This window comes from Ostrea edulis, chromosome 9 (genome assembly GCF_947568905.1).
Source record: "Ostrea edulis chromosome 9, xbOstEdul1.1, whole genome shotgun sequence".
NCBI lineage: Eukaryota > Metazoa > Mollusca > Bivalvia > Ostreida > Ostreidae > Ostrea > Ostrea edulis.
In genome coordinates this window covers 60648060-60670891 of record NC_079172.1, presented here as the reverse complement: position 1 = coordinate 60670891, position 22832 = coordinate 60648060, and the positions used below count along the sequence as shown (strand labels likewise).

At 36.4% G+C, this 22832-nt stretch overlaps 1 protein-coding gene across 1 annotated transcript; it reads left to right on the top strand.

Moving 5' to 3' along the window:
• The first annotated feature begins 342 nt into the window (after positions 1 to 342).
• LOC125658062 (spermine oxidase-like) lies at positions 343 to 20849 on the top strand. The gene is made up of 5 exons (XM_048889132.2): positions 343 to 853; positions 4783 to 5688; positions 13352 to 13481; positions 18139 to 18256; positions 19215 to 20849. Exons 1-5 carry the CDS (start codon positions 661 to 663, stop codon positions 19329 to 19331), a joined length of 1464 nt encoding a protein of 487 aa, XP_048745089.1. The 5' UTR covers positions 343 to 660; the 3' UTR covers positions 19332 to 20849.
• The last annotated feature ends 1983 nt before the right edge of the window (positions 20850 to 22832 follow it).

The following is a 22832-nucleotide window of genomic DNA, read 5'->3' as shown; positions in this document are numbered from 1 at the left end:
GCTGCGGCTAAAGTACATGTCAAGATACCGAGCCTTTAAAGTCTTAAAAACATGGGGGAAAAAATCTCATTAATGGCTCTGGCATCGGTCGTCCAGAGAAAGGTTTCTATTATGATTTATTGTCAAATTCGTCACAACAAAATTTTTAGAAAATGTTTATATTTCAACAACACTGTGACACATTTTCTTGATGACCATTCCCGCACAGATTATGACATTGACAGCTGAGCTGAAAGCAGACGTTACTCAGAGGGCGGAGTTGATGTGAGTGACATATGACGCAATTAAATCGAATTACGTCTCAATCTTATATAAAGACATGTACATGCAAAAATATGATTTTAAATTTTACCTCGTCGTAGTATATCGATCGCTTGAACGGAGATTCAACTTTAACCTTATAAGCCCCACCTCTTGACGTCACTCTAATGCGCTGTACACAACGCGGTTGGCAGTTGATTCATTCAAGAAGATGTTTGTGTTGGCGTTTTAACTATTTTATGAAGTTTTGAACTATTTATACCAGTGATTTATTTTGAAGAGGAGGAATTACATTCACACATAAACCAGATAAGTTACATTTATCGACAAAGAGTTTTCTGACATTAAAATTCCGCTGACGTCCATTGTCAGCTGGCTGATTTGCATGTCAGACGAAACATGGGCGAAAAAGTGATCCATGGTATAGAAAAGATTGACTTAAATGGAAAAGAAAAACCCAAAATAATCATCATTGGTGCTGGGATATCAGGAATAGCAACAGCTGATACATTAACCAGGGCAGGATTCACAGATTTCAAGATTTTAGAAGCGTCGGGGCGAACAGGGGGACGAATATGGACAGTGGATGTTGGTAAGCTTGTCATGAGAACGGCGCGTGATTGTCGATGTTTGAGTTTGTTTAGTGAAATTTGTGTTTATTTGATACACTGTTTTATTCACATCTATATGAATATGTTCCTTCTTTTCTTTTCCGTTCTCCCTTTTGGCTTAAAGTTGATTATGAATGAAGGTCGCCAAAGGACGCACGTAGACACTTTGAAAATGACCAATAAAAAAGTTTTTATTTTTAGATTTGATAAATTTAGGCTAGAAATGAAAGTAAAGGACCAAAAATATTGTAATGGATTGTATAAATGAACTCTGTGTATTTCATCAAATATGGGATTTCAATATGTATAATCGGTTATATCGTTAGAAAGAAATTAAAGCTTTGAAGTAAGTAATCCATGAACAAAGGGTCTATTCCCAATTTAAATATTAGGCTTTAACAGTTCTGGTTGACGTGATTGTCATATCAAAATATGGTTGGTTGTAAAATCTAAATAAGTATAAGTACTTAGGAACACTCGATTCACAGCAATGCCAATAGATCAATGAATCTTTGTAGAACCATTCATAGCCCATATGTCTGAAATATTGATGAATCATGATCCAGATCTCCACCATGGGTAAAAAGTGAATACCCCAGAGGTATTGATTTGAAAACAGGAGTTTAGGTGTAATTCGGTGTAATACTATCCCTGTATATATATATTTTGTAAACAACATAAACTTTGAACAAAGATAAACATAACCTAGTGTGATAAGACCTTGTTGTACCTTGTGCCCTCTAAAAACTGACTTCCTGCACTTTGGTTGCAATTATTTCATTGAAGTGGTTGTTTTGATCATAAGAGAAGAAAAAGATATAGTTAGATGATATTTTGAAATCAGTAGTGACTGATGTTTTGAATTCAGGTACAAAGTTCTTTAGAACCATTTTTGTACAATATATGAAGGTTTTACAATGAATGGGGAACTCTAAATCTGGAAGAACCAGGGAGGTATTTTTACTAGCATATAAAGTAATAGGTAGTAGAATGTGATCTGTATGTCATTTGTTATCACTTAATTATAAGAAATTCAGAAAACCACTCTGACTAAATGCAAAAATGTGATGAATCAGAAACAGATTTGAATTACATTAATTACAACATTGTTTACATAAATTCAGTACCTAATGGTACAGGCAAGCATATAATTTTTCCTTATGTCAAATTTTGTGGTTTGATTTCTTGTTAGATGAAACTGATGTGTTGAAACACAGAACAAAGTTAATCTGGAAAGAACTTTGTATAAGCATAGTGTTATATGCACAATTTCACACACATGTCTTGGGTAATATTGGGTTAACTCACAACATTTTAACACTGGACCAGTGAGATAACCTGACTCCAGGCATGAAGTGGGTTAACTTAACATGGGTTATTTACAGTGTCACTGTGAAGGCAAAGTGGGTTAAATTAATAGCACTGCCACATGACCACATGTTACTACAAAACATCACTTCTTACTTCAATAGTTTAGATGTGACAAGGTTGTTTTGTTTTGTTTTTTTATTTTATGAATTACAAGACTTGCATCATGTACACCATAAGTGCAACAACAATGGGATGTAAAAATGCACTAAATATCCTGCAGACAAAATTTCATTTGTGTTGGTTTAACAGTCTAATGTGCGGAAAAAAATTTGACTATGATAATTATTATGAAACTTGTTTAAGATTAGAATGGGTCTTTGCACAAAACTGTTTTATGTACTGTAGTGTACATATATTTAATTTTAAACAGGCATTATAGGCCAAAAATAGCTGATAACATCCAAGTCAACTAGGGTAAGGTGGTAAAGGAAGAAATTATGTTTTGTTTCTTTTTCTCAAACTTTATTTTTAAGAGGACACTATTGAAGAAAGATTCTGATCACAATTTCTATTTAAACTGCAGGTATGTATTGAACATGAGGGACTCAATTTATAATGAATTGCCTTAGAAATGATTACAAGTGTCAACTCCAAAACAATGTTTATTCAATAATCTCTAGAACATTACATAAAAATAAATTTCTATGGTAGAGTCACTAGAGTGCGTAATTTATAGTCGGCTGGGTTAGCAGACACAGCAATTTTTATTTTAGGCCTTGTGGTCAGAAGTTTATTGTCTGTAGAGGCCCATTCCCAAATGTTGAGAAACAGGTGTTTTTCCCTAAATTCCCAAAAGATTGCAAATCAAAAGTAGTTTTTGTTAGGAACTCATTACTTGAGAGACTTGGAGGTATTTACCTTGTTTGTAGCTTTATTGCAAGCCTCAGGATCAGTGTTGTATAATCAGTAGTGTGGCAAGAAATGTTGCTTAACTAAAAACATACTGTCATCCTACTGTTAGATTAAAGAATGGTAAAAACAAGAGGCCAATATTTTATATCTCAAAACTGAAGATAGAATTTCAAGTGAGGAATCTATGTCCCCTGACCAACCTAACAAGCAACCTCATTGTTTTATTTTCTACTGTATGGAAATGGTACTGATAGCTATTCAGATGGGGAAAATAGCATTAAAACAGAACAAATGGAGAATTGTCTTTCATGTCAACAAATGGCATTTGTTTTAAAATGAACACTCTTTACACTGAATATGCATACCATAGATTTTTAAAGAAGAAATCAAGTATTCATTGTTTACAATTTTACTAACGAGCACCATTTATCATGTTTATTGTAACTGTTTAAGAGGAAGTGAAGAAATTAGTTAACTTGTACAATGTTTCATACAGAGTGAATTATGAGCTGATTTAGCAGTTTGTTATTTGGCATTGGGATGATGCATTTATCGGTACCAGTTATAGGAAGGGGGGATGCGGGATCTTGTGGAAAATCAACAAGAAACTGGGTTCGAGATCGAACAGGGTCATGACAATAACAAAAATATTTCTATGAAAACAAAGGTTTAGAGAATGATTAAGTATGTATATGTATTTAAAACATGCATATGTAAGTTTTGGTGATTCAGATGAGGAAAAAAATTTCATCTTCAAACACCACTTACATTAGAGGCTGATGCAAATTTCAAATGGTTAAATCCCACTCGGAAAATGTCTTTCTTTACCCCAAAAACAGAAAAGTGAAATTTGATTAAAAATCAGTAAATCAAAGTTTTAAAAAATCCAAGATTAGCTGGGGTTGATGTCATACCATTTTCAGCAATACAGTTCAAAAATAGATCAAGGGTTTAAAAAAGAATTGTATTTTATCAAATCTCTGTTGATTTATCTTGTCAGAAAAAGCCAGCTAGCATGTACAAAATTACCCCAAATAAAATAAAAATAAAATAAAATCTATGGGATTTTTTTTTTTGGTGGTTTTTTTTTTTTTTTTTTTTTTTTTTTTTTTTTGCTATTAAATCACTCAAATGAGTTAACTTAACCCACTTCAGGTTGAAATGCAGTCTGTGAATGTGGGTTAAATAAATGATAGTGTGGATTCGCCCTTTGACAGTTTTGTTATTCCATAAAACATGTCCAATTTGGTGAGATTAGATTTGATGTGAAAGAGAAAGAGAGGAGGGAAAGAGGATCCTCAAGGCTGAAATATCACACTAAGGATGACTGTGGTCATACCTGTATGTGTATATTTGGGTCATTAATGAGTTGTGATGTGTCAAGACCTGTCAGACACTAGGTCATTACTCACACATGTACATGTGAATTGTTCTAGACATGGGTGATACACAGAAAGTGACAAACTTGTCCTACATTATCAGCTATATGTAGAACATGTGTCTAGTATGTTGATACTTGTATAAAAAACAAACAAATCGAAAAAATTTGAAGGAAATGTTGTTGAAAAGATTTCTCTCAGTCCCCGTTTTTCAATTTTTGTATATACTGTTGACTATCGCATATAATGAAACAAAATTCTCTACGATTACTGAATTATTCACTGGAAGGATCTTTGCTATTTTTCAGATGAAGGTGAAAAAGTGGATCTTGGGGCCCATTGGATTCATGGCATTGAAAGAAATCCCATCTTCAAAATTGCAGATGACAACAATCTTCTCAAGCTTCGCCATGGGGACAAAGGACTACGACACCGCAATTGTTTCGTAACAGAGGAGGGCAAAGAGGTCAATGAGAAGGTGATTAACGCTGTAAATCTGGTTTACGGACAGTTAATCATCCAGGCCGAAGATTTCTATCAGAGCAACATCCCAACAGAGGAAGAGAATGACAGTGTTGGAGCCTTCCTTGAGCGAGAGTTTTCTGAGAGACTAGAGAGATATACCAACGGAGACCGTCATATACGAGAGTTGGTGTTTAATCAAAGAAAATTACTCGAGTGTTGTATATCAGGCTGTGATAGACTGGAAGATGTCTCGCTCAGCGAGTTTGGTGGTTACGAAGAGCTGCCAGGAGTTCACTATTCTATACCGCCCGGGTTTGAGGCTGTGCTAGAAATCCTTAAAAGTTCAATTCCCAAAGACAACATTTTGCTCAATCATCCTGTAAAGTGTGTCCACTGGAGCCGGAAGAATTGTAACGAAAAAGATTACAATGTGATGGTGGAATGTGAGAATGGGGAAATGTTCTATGCAAATCATGTGATTGTAACGGTATCACTAGGTGTGTTGAAGGCTGCGTACGACCGCATGTTCGACCCTCCGTTACCTGAAGAAAAAGTAGGGGCTATAGACCGCCTAGGTTTTGGAATTGTAGACAAAGTGATCATAAAATTTGACAAACCAGTGACTGAGTCTGATGTGTTCCGCATTGAATTGCTCTGGGATGATGAGAACATCAAATGCAATGATTTGAGGCACACATGGTACCGCAAAATTTATTCCTTTGAAGTTTTACATGAAGGAGTTTTAGTGGGTAAGTCTCCTAGTAAGAGTGGCAATCTAAGAGAGATTCTTCACTGTTGTATAATAGCTCCCTATGAATAATTTAACAGCCTTGTACACATGTAAATTAATTTAAGCATATATATAGGGATGAGGAAGAAGGCACGTGAACAGTCAGCCAGACTAAATCATTCACAGCTCTCCTTGCATGTCTACAGCTCACACACTTGTCAACTCACTTTAGCCTGTGTGACTGAACGTACATTGAACCTTCTCAGATTCATGGAGCAAATAAAAAATGGTATTCTGTATGTCGACAATACATGTGTACTTTCCACTGTGAAGCTGATCTCTCGGTAATAATTTCTAGAATGCAAGTCTGAGATAGATTGAGATTCCTTTCTTGTAAATTCACTAAAAATTCTTAATCCCTAGAGCAGGGAGTATCAATATTATGATGATTTTAAAATTTGCAGACAGTGAGAAAATATCTGTACCACTCACTGTTGCCATACAGCAGGAAAAGATAGCAATTCATTTTACATTTAATGGGATAGGGATGTCTTTCTAGATCTTAACACACTCCTTAATCTGAGTGAATTCAGTACTTTTAAGATTAGCACTCAGTCATTCATAGTTAAATTCTTTTAAAGATTTAATTTAAGAACCAATTGTGTTTATTTGAAATCACACAGCACTCGTACTATAAAAGCATGATCGAGTAACTCTGTGAAATGCTATCCATATCACAGAACCATCACATTGAAATGTCGTCTAACTTGAGGACATTGAACCACACAAAATTTTCAGTTGTCTGTGTGCCTGTGTACATTTAGATCTGTACTAAGATATCCTCAAAGTAAAATCTGTTCTGTTGTAATGAGACTTGCAAATCCATCTAAACTATGTCACTTTAGCTTCAAGCTAAATTGTAAATAGGAAACAAGAGTTGAGTTAATTAAGTGCAGGATGCCATCAAACAGGTAAAAAAGGGGGGAAATTATAGTAAAATTTTGTTCCATCTTTTGTAATCTTAACGGAAAACAAAATCCCCAAAATATACATGTACTGCTAGATCTATATAAATAAAATTGATTTTAAAAAATCCAACACAATTAACAACCAATTACTAGGGACTTTTCGGTGTACACTAGTGTATACTCAAAATGTATGCTAATGTATTCACATAAATATGTGTTAGGAGATTTTTTCACTGCTTAGACTCTGGAGTTATACTGAGGGTAGCCCGCAGCAGAATTTATATGGGTCCAGTCTGCATGGCTTTATTTTCTTTGCTGGAATTTCCAAGGACAGTCTCACTTAATATGGAGCACTGTCTGTTGCTGTGTTGAGATGTCTCCTTGGTATGCTTTGGTCTAGTACCAAATTCCAGCGAACTAAAAGGCTGTCTTCTCCAGAATATTAAATGAATTTCTTAGCAACTAAATTTCTCTTTTTTCAAGAACCTTATGTTTTGTCTGAGAAATTTTATTGGTTTTTTTTTTCAGCCCAGATGAAATTAGTGTCTGTCGTAAAAAACTTTTCCATAACTGTGGTTACAGGGTCAGGTTTTTAACTGAAGGTGCTCTATGATCTGTAACATTAAACCCAGTGACCTTAGAATTGTAGGAAGTTGTCTCCTTGTTTTCTATGAATCATTGGAAATAAATTTTTCTTTGTAAAAAACAAGGTTCAAGGAAGAAATTAAAATTCATTAATCATTCTAAATTTAGAAAGGTTTTAAAGAAATGACTTGGAAAAGGCAGTGTGTGTTAGACCTATCCCTACTAGGCACGAGTACAGATTATGGAGTACTATCATCTCCAACCTAGTCCATGACTTCCTGTCATGTCTATTAAACCAATACAACAAGGTCACAATCACTATCATGGAACATATTATAACTAGTCATTTAAATGGCTGTAAAGAATGTTTAAAGTTATTCTTTTATGTGAAGTGTACACTAAAGTGATAACTGTTAATAACATGGAGAGATACTGCACCAATCCCAAGGGAACACCTGATACACAGAATCAATACACATTCCTGATAACATGTTGGCATACATGAATGAACTCTCAACAGTTTGTTGACATCACACAAACCATTCAAAATGCTATGGCTACAGATAAAATAGAATACTTTATTCAGCCAATTTGGGCCCACAGAGGAGCATTGATAGAGCAGACAGATATATATATAGTGTATTGTTTGATTCCATCGTAAAATAAATAAATAAATAAATTTACGTAATTGAATATCAATTGATACATAGCACAGAGTTGAAGTACATTTGTACTAAGCTTTTGATTTTAGTCAGCTAACCATGTCATGGAATTTATAAATCAGCTTTTGGAGGATGTGGATAATAAGAATGGAAATTTTCAGCATGTTACATTTATAAGCATGTACTCTGTGCAGTGCTTTATTCAAATATCAATATAATTGTCTTTCAATGAATGAATCCAATGGGATTGATTATATAACAATTGATATTAAGGACTGTAAAGTTTGGTAAACATCTTTTTGATATAGCATGATTTCTTTTTTGAGATGAAAGTCTCCCATTAATGCAGCTGAAAAGTAGGTTGATGTTGGAGAGACTTTCGATTGTTTAAATCTGATAGAATATGGAGCATCAAGCACACCAGCCCAATATTATTTTTAGTCTGTCTGAAAGGACAATACCAAGAAGAGAAGTATGCAAGATATGTAATCTGAATCTCTCTATAAACAGTAATATATATATACTTCCTTGTAAGTAATTTTTTTTTATATATTTCTTAAATATATTGATACAGTGAATCTGGGAAGGATATCCTTTTACGGTCTAGACTGGCTGTCTAGGTGTGTAAGACTTTCTACAGTCTAGACTGGCTGTCTAGGTGTGTAAGACTTTCTACAGTCTAGACTGGCTGTCTAGGTGTGTAAGACTTTCTACAGTATAGGCTGTCTGTCTAGATGTGTAAGACTTTCTACAGTCTAGACTAGCTGTCTAGGTGTGTAAGACTTTCTACAGTCTAGACTGGCTGTCTAGGTGTGTAAGACTTTCTACAGTATAGGCTGTCTGTCTAGATGTGTAAGACTTTCTACAGTCTAGACTAGCTGTCTAGGTGTGTAAGACTTTCTACAGTCTAGGCTGTCTGTCTAGGTGTGTAAGACTTCCTACAGTCTAGGCTGTCTGTCTAGGTGTGTAAGACTTTCTACAGTCTAGGCTGGCTGTCTAGGTGTGTAAGACTTTCTACAGTCTAGACTGGCTGTCTAGCTGTGTAAAACTTTCTACAGTCTAGACTGGCTGTCTAGGTGTGTAAGACTTTCTACAGTCTAGACTGGCTGTCTAGGTGTGTAAGACATTCTACAGTCTTAGTAGGCTGTCTGTCTAGCTGTGTAAGACTTTCTACAGTATAGGCTGTCTGTCTAGGTGTGTAAGACTTTCTACAGTATAGGCTGTCTGTCTAGATGTGTGAGACTTTCTACAGTCTAGACTAGCTGTCTAGGTGTGTAAGACTTTCTACAGTCTAGGCTGTCTGTCTAGGTGTGTAAGACTTCCTACAGTCTAGGCTGTCTGTCTAGGTGTGTAAGACTTTCTACAGTCTAGGCTGGCTGTTTAGGTGTGTAAGACTTTCTACAGTCTAGACTGGCTGTCTAGGTGTGTAAGACTTTCTACTGTCTAGGCTGGCTGTCTAGGTGTGTAAGACTTTCTACAGTCTAGACTGGCTGTCTAGGTGTGTAAGACATTCTACAGTCTTAGTAGGCTGTCTGTCTAGCTGTGTAAGACTTTCTACAGTATAGGCTGTCTGTCTAGGTGTGTAAGACTTTCTACAGTATAGGCTGTCTGTCTAGATGTGTGAGACTTTCTACAGTCTAGACTAGCTGTCTAGGTGTGTAAGACTTTCTACAGTCTAGGCTGTCTGTCTAGGTGTGTAAGACTTCCTACAGTCTAGGCTGTCTGTCTAGGTGTGTAAGACTTTCTACAGTCTAGGCTGGCTGTTTAGGTGTGTAAGACTTTCTACAGTCTAGACTGGCTGTCTAGGTGTGTAAGACTTTCTACTGTCTAGGCTGGCTGTCAAGGTGTGTAAGACATTCTACAGTCTAGCCTGTCTGTCTAGCTCTGTAAGACTTTCTACAGTATAGGCTGTCTGTCTAGCTGTGTAAGACTTTCTACAGTATAGACTGGCTGTCTAGGTGTGTAAGACTTTCTACAGTCTAGACTGGCTGTCTAGGTGTGTAAGACTTTCTACAGTATAGGCTGTCTGTCTAGATGTGTAAGACTTTCTACAGTCTAGACTGGCTGTCTAGGTGTGTAAGACTTTCTACAGTATAGGCTGTCTGTCTAGATGTGTAAGACTTTCTACAGTCTAGGCTGGCTGTCTAGGTGTGTAAGACTTTCTACAGTCTAGGCTGTCTGTCTAGCTGTGCAATACTTTCTACAGTATAGACTGGCTGTCTAGGTGTGTAAGACTTTCTACAGTCTAGACTGGCTGTCTAGGTGTGTAAGACTTTCTACAGTATAGGCTGTCTGTCTAGATGTGTAAGACTTTCTACAGTCTAGACTGGCTGTCTAGGTGTGTAAGACTTTCTACAGTATAGGCTGTCTGTCTAGATGTGTAAGACTTTCTACAGTCTAGGCTGGCTGTCTAGGTGTGTAAGACTTTCTACAGTCTAGGCTGTCTGTCTAGCTGTGCAATACTTTCTACAGTCTAGACTGGCTGTCTAGGTGTGTAAGACTTTCTACAGTCTAGACTTGCAGTCTAGGTGTGTAAGACTTTCTACAGTCTAGACTGGCTGTCTAGGTGTGTAAGACATTCTACAGTCTAGGCTGTCTGTCTAGCTGTGTAAGACTTTCTACAGTCTAGACTGGCTGTCTAGGTGTGTAAGACTTTCTACAGTCTAGGCTGGCTGTCTAGGTGTGTAAGACTTTCTACAGTCTAGACTGGCTGTCTAGGTGTGTAAGACTTTCTACAGTCTAGGCTGGCTGTCTAGGTGTGTAAGACTTTCTACAGTCTAGACTGGCTGTCTAGCTGTGCAAGACTTTCTACAGTCTAGGCTGGCTGTCTGGGTGTGTAAGACTTTCTACAGTCTAGACTGGCTGTCTAGGTGTTTAAGACTTTCTACAGTCTAGGCTGGCTGTCTAGGTGTGTAAGACTTTCTACAGTCTAGACTGGCTGTCTAGGTGTGTAAGACTTTCTACAGTCTAGGCTGGCTGTCTAGGTGTGTAAGACTTTCTACAGTCTAGGCTGGCTGTCTAGGTTTGTAAGACTTTCTACAGTCTAGGCTGTCTGTCTAGCTGTGCAAGACTTTCTACAGTATTTGCTGGCTGTCTAGATGTGTAAGACTTTCTACAGTCTAGACTGGCTGTCTAGGTGTGTAAGACTTTCTACAGTCTAGGCTGGCTGTCTAGGTGTGTAAGACTTTCTACAGTCTAGGCTGGCTGTCTAGGTTTGTAAGACTTTCTACAGTCTAGGCTGTCTGTCTAGCTGTGCAAGACTTTCTACAGTATTTGCTGGCTGTCTAGGTGTGTAAGACTTTCTACAGTCTAGACTGGCTGTCTAGCTGTGCAAGACTTTCTACAGTATTTGCTGGCTGTCTAGATGTGTAAGACTTTCTACAGTCTAGACTGGCTGTCTAGGTGTGTAAGACTTTCTACAGTATAGGCTGTCTGTCTAGATGTGTAAGACTTTCTACAGTCTAGACTGGCTGTCTGGGTGTGTAAGACTTTCTACAGTCTAGGCTGTCTGTCTAGGTGTGTAAGACTTTCTACAGTATTTGCTGGCTGTCTAGGTGTGTAAGACTTTCTACAGTCTAGACTGGCTGTCTGGGTGTGTAAGACTTTCTACAGTCTAGGCTGTCTGTCTAGGTGTGTAAGACTTTCTACAGTATTTGCTGGCTGTCTAGGTGTGTAAGACTTTCTACAGTCTAGACTGGCTGTCTAGGTGTGTAAGACTTTCTACAGTATAGGCTGTCTGTCTAGGTGTGTAAGACTTTCTACAGTATAGGCTGGCTGTCTAGGTGTGTAAGACTTTCTACAGTCTAGACTGGCTGTCTAGGTGTGTAAGACTTTCTACAGTCTAGACTGGCTGTCTAGGTGTGTAAGACTTTCTACTGTCTATACTGTCTGTCTAGGTGTGTAAGACTTTCTACAGTCTAGACTGGCTGTCTAGGTGTGTAAGACTTCCTACAGTCTAGACTGGCTGTCTAGGTGTGTAAGACTTCCTACTGTCTATACTGTCTGTCTAGGTGTGTAAGACTTTCTACAGTCTAGACTGTCTGTCTAGGTGTGTAAGACTTCCTACAGTCTAGACTGGCTGTCTAGGTGTGTAAGACTTTCTACAGTCTAGACTGGCTGTCTAGGTGTGTAAGACTTTCTACAGTCTAGACTGGCTGTCTAGGTGTGTAAGACTTTCTACAGTCTAGACTGTCTGTCTAGGTGTGTAAGACTTTCTACAGTCTAGACTGGCTGTCTAGGTGTGTAAGACTTTCTACAGTATAGGCTGTCTGTCTAGGTGTGTAAGACTTTCTACAGTCTAGACTGGCTGTCTAGGTGTGTAAGACATTCTACAGTCTAGGCTGTCTGTCTAGCTGTGCAAGACTTTCTACAGTCTAGGCTGTCTGTCTAGGTGTGTAAGACTTTCTACAGTATTTGCTGGCTGTCTAGGTGTGTAAGACTTTCTACAGTCTAGACTGTCTGTCTAGGTGTGTAAGACTTTCTACAGTCTAGACTGTCTGTCTAGGTGTGTAAGACTTTCTACAGTCTAGACTGGCTGTCTAGGTGTGTAAGACTTTCTACAGTCTAGACTGGCTGTCTAGGTGTGTAAGACTTTCTACAGTCTAGGCTGTCTGTCTAGGTGTGTAAGACTTTCTACAGTCTAGGCTGGCTGTCTAGGTGTGTAAGACTTTCTACAGTCTAGACTGGCTGTCTAGGTGTGTAAGACTTTCTACTGTCTATACTGTCTGTCTAGGTGTGTAAGACTTTCTACAGTCTAGACTGGCTGTCTAGGTGTGTAAGACTTTCTACAGTCTAGGCTGTCTGTCTAGGTGTGTAAGACTTTCTACAGTCTATACTGTCTAGGTGAATCGGTGGAATTGTTTTGCTATAAATAATTCTGATGACATGTAAATTACGGAAGTGTTTTTTTATAAAATAAGTTTCAGTTATTTTAGCTACAGCCAATGAGATTTCAGTAATTTGGTAAACGTGTTCAATTATTGAAGGGTTATTATTGAGTGGTCACTTTCTAGCACACACTCTTCCTAGCAAGTAGATTTTTTTTTTGCTATTAATATTTTTATAAATTTTTCATTGCAAAATCCATGAAAATGTTATTCCTGGAATATTTGAGTAAGGTTCCACCACCCAATTTTTGCTTACTCCGTCAACTCCGCAATATTATATTATTTATGGTATGTACAATTTGTTAGAAATACGCAACGTTGTCTCAGTGCTGCTTTGTTTGCATGTTTATTTTTGAGGGAAATAAACCTGACGTCAACCTGCATGATGAACTGTAATGCAATTTGTGTTTTTATTATGATTGTTACATGTAGGCATAAAGTGTAGTGAAGTTTGGACAACTTTTTTTGTACAGTTTAGGCTGGCTGACTAGGGTGAATCAGTGAGAAAGAGGCCAAGTTTGATTAAGATTTTTAAAGTAAATGTTGCAGGCTGGCTGTACAACTTTTTATAAATGTTGCAGGCTGGCTGAGTGGTAAGGAGGCCCTATACATGGAATCTCTGACAGAGGACCAGATTGCCGAAGACTTGGTGGAGGTCCTCAAAAAATTTCTTCAGAAGGACGACATTCCCACTCCCAAGAAAATTATCAGGTAACTAAAATCGTAGTTAAAAGAAGCAATTAATTCAGTCTATAAAACTGTAGCTATAAGAAGCATCTACTCAATCTGTAAAATCTAAGTTATAGTAAGCACTCATTGATAGTTATAGTAAGCACTCAATCTGTAAAATCTAAGTTACAGTAATCGCTCAGTAGATGTAAAATGTAAGTTACAGTAAGCACTCAGTAGATGTAAAATCTAAGTTACAGTAATCACTCAATAGATGTAAAATCTAAGTTACAGTAAGCATCTACAGAAGGAAATGATACAAGCCAGTTTTATTTGCATGATTAAATGAAACATATGCTAGATTTGCTAGCACCTCTTTCTCATAGCTATATATTTTTCATAAATGTTGGTTTAATATAAATTTGTGAATATATATCTACCTGTAGGCTAACCAACATTATTGAAATGCAATTAAAATGATTTAATATAATGTAAATATAAGAAATTTCTTTCATTTTTTGAAAATGTATGATATACCTCAAGCCAATATGTTTGATGGAGCACTGACATGCTCCGTTCAATATGTGGTGTGTTATAGAAGCTCAAGGTATATTGTCTCAGTATTGTAGTCACATTAGAATCTTGTTCTTACGTTCATGGTTTATCAAATTGGAATGCTTAATTATTACATTGGAATATTAAACTCCAAACCATTAACAAACCTAGGTCTATATAAATTACGTTGTTGTGTGTAAACTTGAGTTAATATTATCTCATATACTTTCAAAAACGAAACTTGACATTTCTTAAATTCATATATTAGATGTTGCGAACACATTTTCTAATATTCAATATTGGCAGTTTGCAACAGTTACATTTGCTTAATATTTGTGATCCCTATTCTCACTATGTAAATGATGTACATATCTATGTTTTTACATAGGTTTTTTTTTTTTTTTTTATTCTTGATAGAACCTACTTTGTTTGATCTCCAGTGTGTATTCTGCAGACTGTCTTTATATACAGTACTAGACATTAACCTGTGCATGCACAGGTGGATATGTGATAATCACAGTGAATTTGGAAGTAAAAATTGGACACAGTAATTCAATCCTCAGAAATGTTTGACATTTTAAAATGAAAACTACCAGTGAGTTTTTAAGATGTGCTATTATAGGCCTCATAAAATTATATTGTATTTCTTACTCCGAACCATTTATAATGTGGACATACATTGGGTTTGTATGGTTTCTTTAAGAGTCACTCCTCTCATTGTGAGCTTGCCGATTATCAATTCAAGTCATATCGGTTTAAAAAATCCGAATTGTTGTGTCATTTTCACCAATTTATTAATTGATTAACCATAATAGATAAAAAGAAATTCATTTATATGAAAACTGCAATAAGGTATGTAATGTTTATACATGTAATATTAAAAGCAATTAAGACCAAGCTCTCTCTCCCGATTAGCCAACATAAAAGGACAAAAATATCTAGTCCATAATTATTACATAGTAGTATAGATGTAATTTATGTAACAGACTGTCATGCTTTGATGATTGTTGCTTAAGATCAATTGTAGTAATATTGTTTGACATGTGTTGTTTGCATCCAAGATATTGACCTCCCTGACAGAATTATGTCCCGATAGTACAGAGATATATCAATGATAAAGAAAACTTTATTTACAGACATCGATCTCATAAATATAGCATGATCAGTCAAAGGTACAGTGTCCCCTAAAAATGGTCATATTCTATGGGAAAATCCTTCTTCATTTAGGGTGGTTTTTTTTTACTAAGGTTTTATAATGGGTCAAAAGGTCAAAAACCTGGAAATTAATGACACCACCACCAATCAACTGAAAGAAAGTTGGCATCAAGTGATAATACAATAGCCCATCTGTACATATCAAACAGTGTAACCAATAATTTTCATAGAGACAGGCACCCCAGAATTTTAAAATTGTCAATTTTGATTTGTTACCTCCCCCCCCCCCCCCCCCCCCCCCCAACACACACACACACACATAAATAAAAACCTGTGCCAACTAAAGATGCATCTGTCAACATGGTGTGTATTTCACTGAATACTAAAATCTACCTGACCCTGACAACAAAAACACCAAAATAAACTGAGTGTATATTTAGACAGGCCCTGTGATAAAACCTGCAGCATAGAAGCATGTTTACAAGGCATGAGGCCTGGCCACATGCTTGTGTACTGCTGTGGTGTGAATGTGAGGTCAGATGTCGAGCGAACAAGGACCTTTTAACCCTCCTCGATCAATAATTAGGAAAGGACTAGGGGATTAATTCAAGGTGACAGAGAATAGCATGGTAGCCATTGTTGGAGTGCGGTGGGGGATCTGCAGGTTGCATTTGCTTCATGCTTCAGCAGTTTTGTACATGCATGGTTACTCAACTAAAAAAGCAGCTGAAAAAAGGTGTTATTTTGGTAGAGATTGGTAAAATTGATTTTTGTTTAGGAAAAGTCATTGCCTTCCCTTCTGTTGGGGTGATTTATCGAGAGGAGACTGACTCTGGTCTTGTCGGGAGATAACACACAGGTGAAAGACTCTCCATGGAATCCATAATGGTCCCCTGAGTACTCCCATCAGTCCCTGAGTGCTCCATCAGCACATCTCTACAGTTACACTGATTTAGTGCACTGCTGTTTGATTGGTTAGCCACTGAGGCCCAATTACACAAGCAGACTTGTATAACAAGGGCACTTTCTGCATCACAACATGTGTATTGTGCAGGGAAAATTGACAGAAATTGCTCTAATTGAAGTTTGTCTGGGTTTTCAAGGCCAAGTTGGGGACGAAAGAATTTTACTAAGGCAGTGAAATGGATAATTTTCTCATCAATCATATTTTTACCTCTATGTTTATTACCATTCCACCTGTTCAGCGAGAATAGTATGAAAAATGTAACACTTTTCTCATGGCCCCCAGGTACTTTGTTGACCCTTTCAATCTTCCACTGTCCATGGTTTTCTGTTGTCAGTACTGAGGAACAGATGACTGGTCAGCTGACTGGTCAGCTGTTTGAGAGGTGAATAAAGGATGAGGTCTAATCTTCATAAATGTTCATCTTCAAAGCCAGAAAATGAAGGATGTAACCAATCAATACCAATGTTTATTAGCTGTTGATTAGCAGGTTGCCAGGTTCTGCTGTATCATTCCTCTAATATTGTATCCCGGAGCACAGTTACCCAGTGCATTCCACTGCCTATTATGTTCATGCATGTAGTCAGCGATTCACCTTCATTAAGACAGATAGACAAATACCTAATTGCTGCATGCCTTCATCTGTATTCAGGATTTCTTTGCAGTTGGAAAATTAGTAACATTATATATCAAATCAATTCTCCATGCCTGATTATTAATGTCTGTTAACAGGGAGAATCAAAAGCCTTGCATGACAGTCTTGGTCCATATTGATATCTCTTGCATCGAAAGTGAATTTGAATCTGATGATTCACAATATTTTTGTTGTAGGTAACGGTAGGTAAATAGAAGGCATTACAACTAGATCATAAATATTCAGACAAGAAAATGTAGGTCAACGGTTCCACACCTGTGGTCCAGGGAATGTCTGAGCTGAATACACAACTGGTGGCTAAATAATCAATACCTCCCAGTGACCAGGGTTCTGGCCATGTTTATTTGGGTTTATAGATCATTGGTTGGCAGGGCCTAGACAAAGCCTTGGCAGATTTACAAATATCAATATCTGCAGGTTACCTGAGTCTAAAAACTAGGGCACTAAGCTGATTGTTACACCTATAACTACCTGTAATTAGTATAATACATTTATAAAGTAGCAGTAATGTTGTTATCTGATAATCACCTACACAAGGTTACCACAAGCTGTCTAATTCCTTTTATTCCCCTCTGTGTGTTCTCTGTGTGTGTGTGTGTGTGTATATATATATATATATATTATCATATTCTTGTAATTAACACTCTTCCGAAAAAAGCTATCATAGAATAGTGTCGTACAGGTACATTCTGGCGAGGGCATTTAATCACCCTACATATTACTGCCATGCAGGTACAGTCTGGTGAGGGCATTCAATCTTCTCAAATAGTGTTGACCTTGACCATCTGTTGAACTCTGATCTCACTTTTCCTCATTCTTACTGCCTTAATATAAACTTTGGTGACAAGAGTTTTATTAAACAGCAGTAGTAGGGTTGGTTTTATACTAATATTAGCTACAAAATTATGACAGGGTTTTTAGTATCACATATTTCTAGTTTGATTAAAATGTGTATATTTAGAATGAGGAGGTGATATTGTTTCTTAACTTTCTTGAGAGATATTTAAAACTAGAATTAGAAACCTTATGATTATCTTTAGGTAAATTCCCAGACCTGTATAACGTATATTTGTCATCAAGTTGTTAATTTGATGCAGAAAAGAACTTTTGAATCAATTTGACTTGAAAGTGTGATTCTCACAAATATTGTAGAATATGTCATAAAAATTCTTTTGCTTGGTTTACCATATAAACTTAACCTCTTCTTTCAATAGCATGACACAGTATGCTATACTGTACAATGCAAGTCATTTTGATATACACAATCTTAGAACATATACAAACTGCAAACTATCTTATTTTGTAAGAGAGAAAGTCTTTATACTGGTGTTTGTGTACGAGCCTGAATTTTTTTGTGTTTCTCTTTGCAGGACAAGGTGGGGAAACAACAGCAACACAAGAGGGTCCTACAGCTTCATCAAGGTGGGAGCCAGCATGACTGATATTGACCTCCTGGCTGAACCACTGACAGACATGGAGACAGAAAAGGTATTTCATAATATCTAACATATAGGGGGAAAGGAGAAGGGGGGGGGGGTCTACAGCTTCATCAAATAGGGGCCAACATTACCATGATTACTTATTGATTAAGATGTGGCTGAAGAATTGATGGACACAAATTGACAATATTATCTCAGAATATCTAAGGGGGGGGGGGGGGGGGGGGGGGGGGGGGGGGGGGGGGGGGGGGCTCTAACAGTGCTTCATCAGAATGTAGATTAGCTAGCATAATTATGGTGACAAATTTTGTAAGGCTGATCAAATAAACAAGAATGGGCTCAGATAGGCTTTATAGCCAGCTGCCCAAACCATATTCAGTATATATATCTTTACATGTTGATGAAGATATTGATGAATTTGATTTAAAGAAAGGAGATGGAGGTCCCTTGTTTAATACATACAGGATTTAAGTGACGGAATCTGAATTGGTATTAAATGACAATTATGAACCGACAGGAATTTGTTATACACCGTAACATAACAAGCACAAAAGAAAAAATGTGTGTCTGCCTGCACGTAGACATGCAATAAAGGTACACAATTGCACACATAGCACTTGACTAGAGTTTAAACAGGTAAATTGCATCTTGACTCTGAATCTGTCTAATTGATATGTACTCATAATAAGTGTATACCAAGGGATCATATAAACATGGTTATTGAAACACTCATTGTGGAGAGAGTCTAAAGTTAGCACTGAGATTGCCAGGAGGTTTGATATTGACTAACATTTGGATTTATATATATATACTTAGTGTCAATATATCTTATACCCCACCAGGAGTGTCACCAAACTCATAAACATGTCATGGGCAAAGTCAATGTATTTTATTGCTATTAGACATTTCTTTTTATTAACAAATTGTACAGATCACATGGTTATAGTGACAGAACTCTCTCATTATGTACTCAGACAGTTGATCTAAAAGATTCCTTTCTTTTGCAGCCTCAAGTATTGTTTGGAGGGGAAGCAACCCATGAGTGTCACTACTCCACCACACATGGGGCACTTTTGTCTGGGATGAGGGAGGCCAATCGGATCATTAAACTGTACTCGGACTAAGCACCATGGTGTTTTGAATTCCTTCCAGTCTTGCACTGAATCGCCAGGACTAATTAATGATATTGCTTAAAACCAACTGTTAGTTACAATTTTAAGCATTTCCCTCCTAGTCTATCACAGTTTTTTTTTACTGGCACCATAAAATGGACTGAGAATGACTAATATTATTAAAATTCAAAGAAGTACTAGGTCATGTCATTTAATTGTGAGATAGTACAAGATTGTATATTGCATTTTTTCTTATTTGTTTTTGCATTAAGTGAATAGCACATCATGATCTCAGCTAAGTTGAAGGATCGGGAATTCACAGTGCACAAACTTGTTCTTGCCGGTGACAGCAAAGAGAGCTTGGGTTTGGAAAGGCTTTCTCTTCTTCACTGCCAAAATTTAAAAAGAAAATCTATACCTCACCCTTTTATTTTTAAACATAAAACCATAAATTTAGGACTTGTGGTCACTGGATATTTGAGGAAAATTGTGGTGCTCCTAGACAAACCTCATTCAGATATATAGGATGGTAGAGGAGTTTTTTTTTTAATTATTCCTTTATTAGTATTCTGATATTTTGCTTTGCTGCACCATTGGATTTTTATTTTGCTACCAGATTGATTTGCTTGAAGCTTTTTGGATGTATTTCATTCAGGAAATCAAATGTATTTTTGTGTTGAACTTATTATTAATGCACCTCTTATAAATTCTACCTCCTTGTGATGTGAAGGGAATCAAGCCATTGATCTGTACCATATAGACGTTTATTTATTGTTAGTTTAAACGCATAGCAAGCCTGGTCAGTACTGGACAATTGCAGTGGATCAGATCACCATAGTGAATTTCTGTTATCACTAGACATCATCATCAGATCTGTGTGGTAGAGGGGATACAGAATAGAAGAGAATGGGGATTATGTCAGAAGAAGGGGGGTGGGGGTTTGTGTGAGTCGAGTGAATGTGGGGGGAATGTGTGATAAGAAATGAAAGCTATGTGAACAAGATATATATTTTATGGTCCTCTATTTTTATTTGTGGAATCTATGTACATGTATCATTTTTGTGTAATTCTGATTTTGGAAGAAACTGAGCAATTATTACTTTGGTGTATATGTTTAAATGTCATTGATTAATTTATTGATGAAATTATACCTCGAATGTGTTAGAAATTTTATCGATAAGACAATTTATGCATTGAGATATTGTTGATTTGTCTCCAAATTTTATTAAAAAGAGTATATTGTATTGTATTGTGGTGCATAGACAACAATTATCTTCCATGATGTAAACCCTATTTATTCAGAGAATAATGATGGTAAAAATGACTATGAATAAGACTCAAAATTGGGTGATGGAAGTCTGGACAAAACAGCAAAGAATAGGCCTCTCTTTGTCAAACTTAATGTGAAATATGTTGAGATTTTATTGTGAGAGTAGCAGATTATGTGACATTTAAGTGTATCTGGTTCATGACTGCCGTTATAGCAGTTATGGTCATGTTTATGTACTCAATAAATATATAAATCACAGACACAAATTGTCTCTTTTTTTGTGATGTCACGTGTGTTTTTGCCTGTCATTCTTTGATTTTTGATGATCCCTGCAAAAGAATTAATGGAGATTGAGCTTTAAAGCTAGTATGGTGGTATGAATTGTTAGTGAATTTTCACCAACTGTGGAGTTGGGTAGTCAGCAACACAGTACAGAGGTTATATTAAATGAGCACTCCTGTGTCCAACATTTGTAAACTGAATTCGGTAATCACAGCTGGCCTTGATTACTGTGCCCTTGGCACGTAGCACAGGATTCCTTCAAAAATGGAGAATGCATTCTCTAATGTCTCTGAATATTAATTAAGAATGGCATCTGCAAGAATATTGAGGGAATGCAACCATCATGAATTTGATTTATGTAAAATGGGATTAATTAATATGTCAGGTAGTGTTCACTCACAGAATGCAAATGATGAGGAAATTCCAACATGCATTAAGTAGACAATGTCATGGTCACCTTCAATGATTTTTGAAAATGTTCATAACGGAAATTGCTCAAGTAAACTCTAATGGCATATCAGAGAAATGATCAGTCACAAAGGACAGGGTCTTTTAATTATAGGGGAAGCTGCATGGTTCAGTACTTGATAGTGGACACCTTGATTGACAGCTAATAGTCTCCATCCACCTAGTCAAATGGTGAAATGATGTCTGAATTTATAATGCCTCCTTAATTGGAATTAATCTCTGCTTCAGTCTCTGCCGTTAATTGAAATATTCTCATCACTGCTTCAATCTCTTTAAGTGAGAAAGTTTCCCAGTTTACTTTTGGAAGGTTGGTGGTCTCTTCCCATGTACATTGCATCTGGGTTCTCTCTTCCACCAATAAAAACTGGGTGCCACCAGATAACTGAAAAATTGTTGAGTGTTGCGGAAAACGTCAACCAATCAATCAATCTCTTTAAAAGGAAGTTAGCTCCTGGGCTTTTGAGCACAATTGCTCAGGATGCTACAACTAAATATTTACTTATCCCATTGGTGAAATCATATTGCACATCTGTTACTGAACCCTATCCAGCTGAAAAAAAATGGTGTCAATTCAAATTTTGCAGGGACTATTTTGTGGCGGAAGGATTGATTAATCAAAAAGTTCTAATCTGCATGATTTTACAGTTTCTGGTTCATCTAATATATCTTCTATTTCTATACTCTTATACCTGTATTTCAGTTTTATAATTCATGATTCAAGTAGTTCAGACTTGGAACTAGTTAAAATGTTGTAATTTATTAATTTGGTTGATAGATTTTTCCAAATAGAACACCGATTCTTAAAAAAGTTTAAATTGATCTGCTTGAAACTTTGTATAAAAATTCAATATTTTCACCAATAATATAAAAAAATTGTCTCCACCCCCACTTTTTTAGTTCCATTTTCAATTTTAAGACAAGACCTTGAAAATTATGTAAAATTTTAGAAATTGACATTACTCCTAATACATCTTTTTAAATGCTCAAATTTGATATCATGAATTTTTTATTTTTTGTACATCAAGTGCAAAAAGGTCATTATTTCCATTACTAGTATTAAACTTTTTTTATCTATATTGTTAGAAGACATGCTTATGTATTTATTTTATGTAATGATTGATTTCTGTTGTTTATGTTGTGTTGACACCAACAGACAAATCAAGTTTAATTGAATAAATTTTGAGTGCAAAAAGGTCATGTTTAGAACACTATATCTCAATAACAAGCATTGCGACCCCAGTTTTTCTTTTCAGTTTCCTAATTCTCCTTCAACATAGAAATTAAAAATACACTTCCCAAAAAATTGACATTACTCCAAATGTCAGGTGCGAACCTTTTTAAGTTTAAAATATTCTCATCATTGCTCCAGTATCCTTTCTTAAAATATTCTCATCACTGCTTGAGTTTCTGGGTTGAGTACCCTTTATACCAATGTTTCTGTATTTAGGTTAAAATTCCTATACTGGTACTGCTTCAATCCCTGGGTTAAAACA

Bases quoted from the DNA above. Each gene is read 5' to 3' on its own strand.
- LOC125658062 (XM_048889132.2), top strand. From the start codon at position 661: ATGGGCGAAAAAGTGATCCATGGTATAGAAAAGATTGACTTAAATGGA. The intron at 854-4,782 runs GTAAGCTTGTCA...GCTATTTTTCAG, and splicing joins AATATGGACAGTGGATGTTG to ATGAAGGTGAAAAAGTGGAT. The intron at 18,257-19,214 runs GTATTTCATAAT...TTTCTTTTGCAG, and splicing joins CAGACATGGAGACAGAAAAG to CCTCAAGTATTGTTTGGAGG.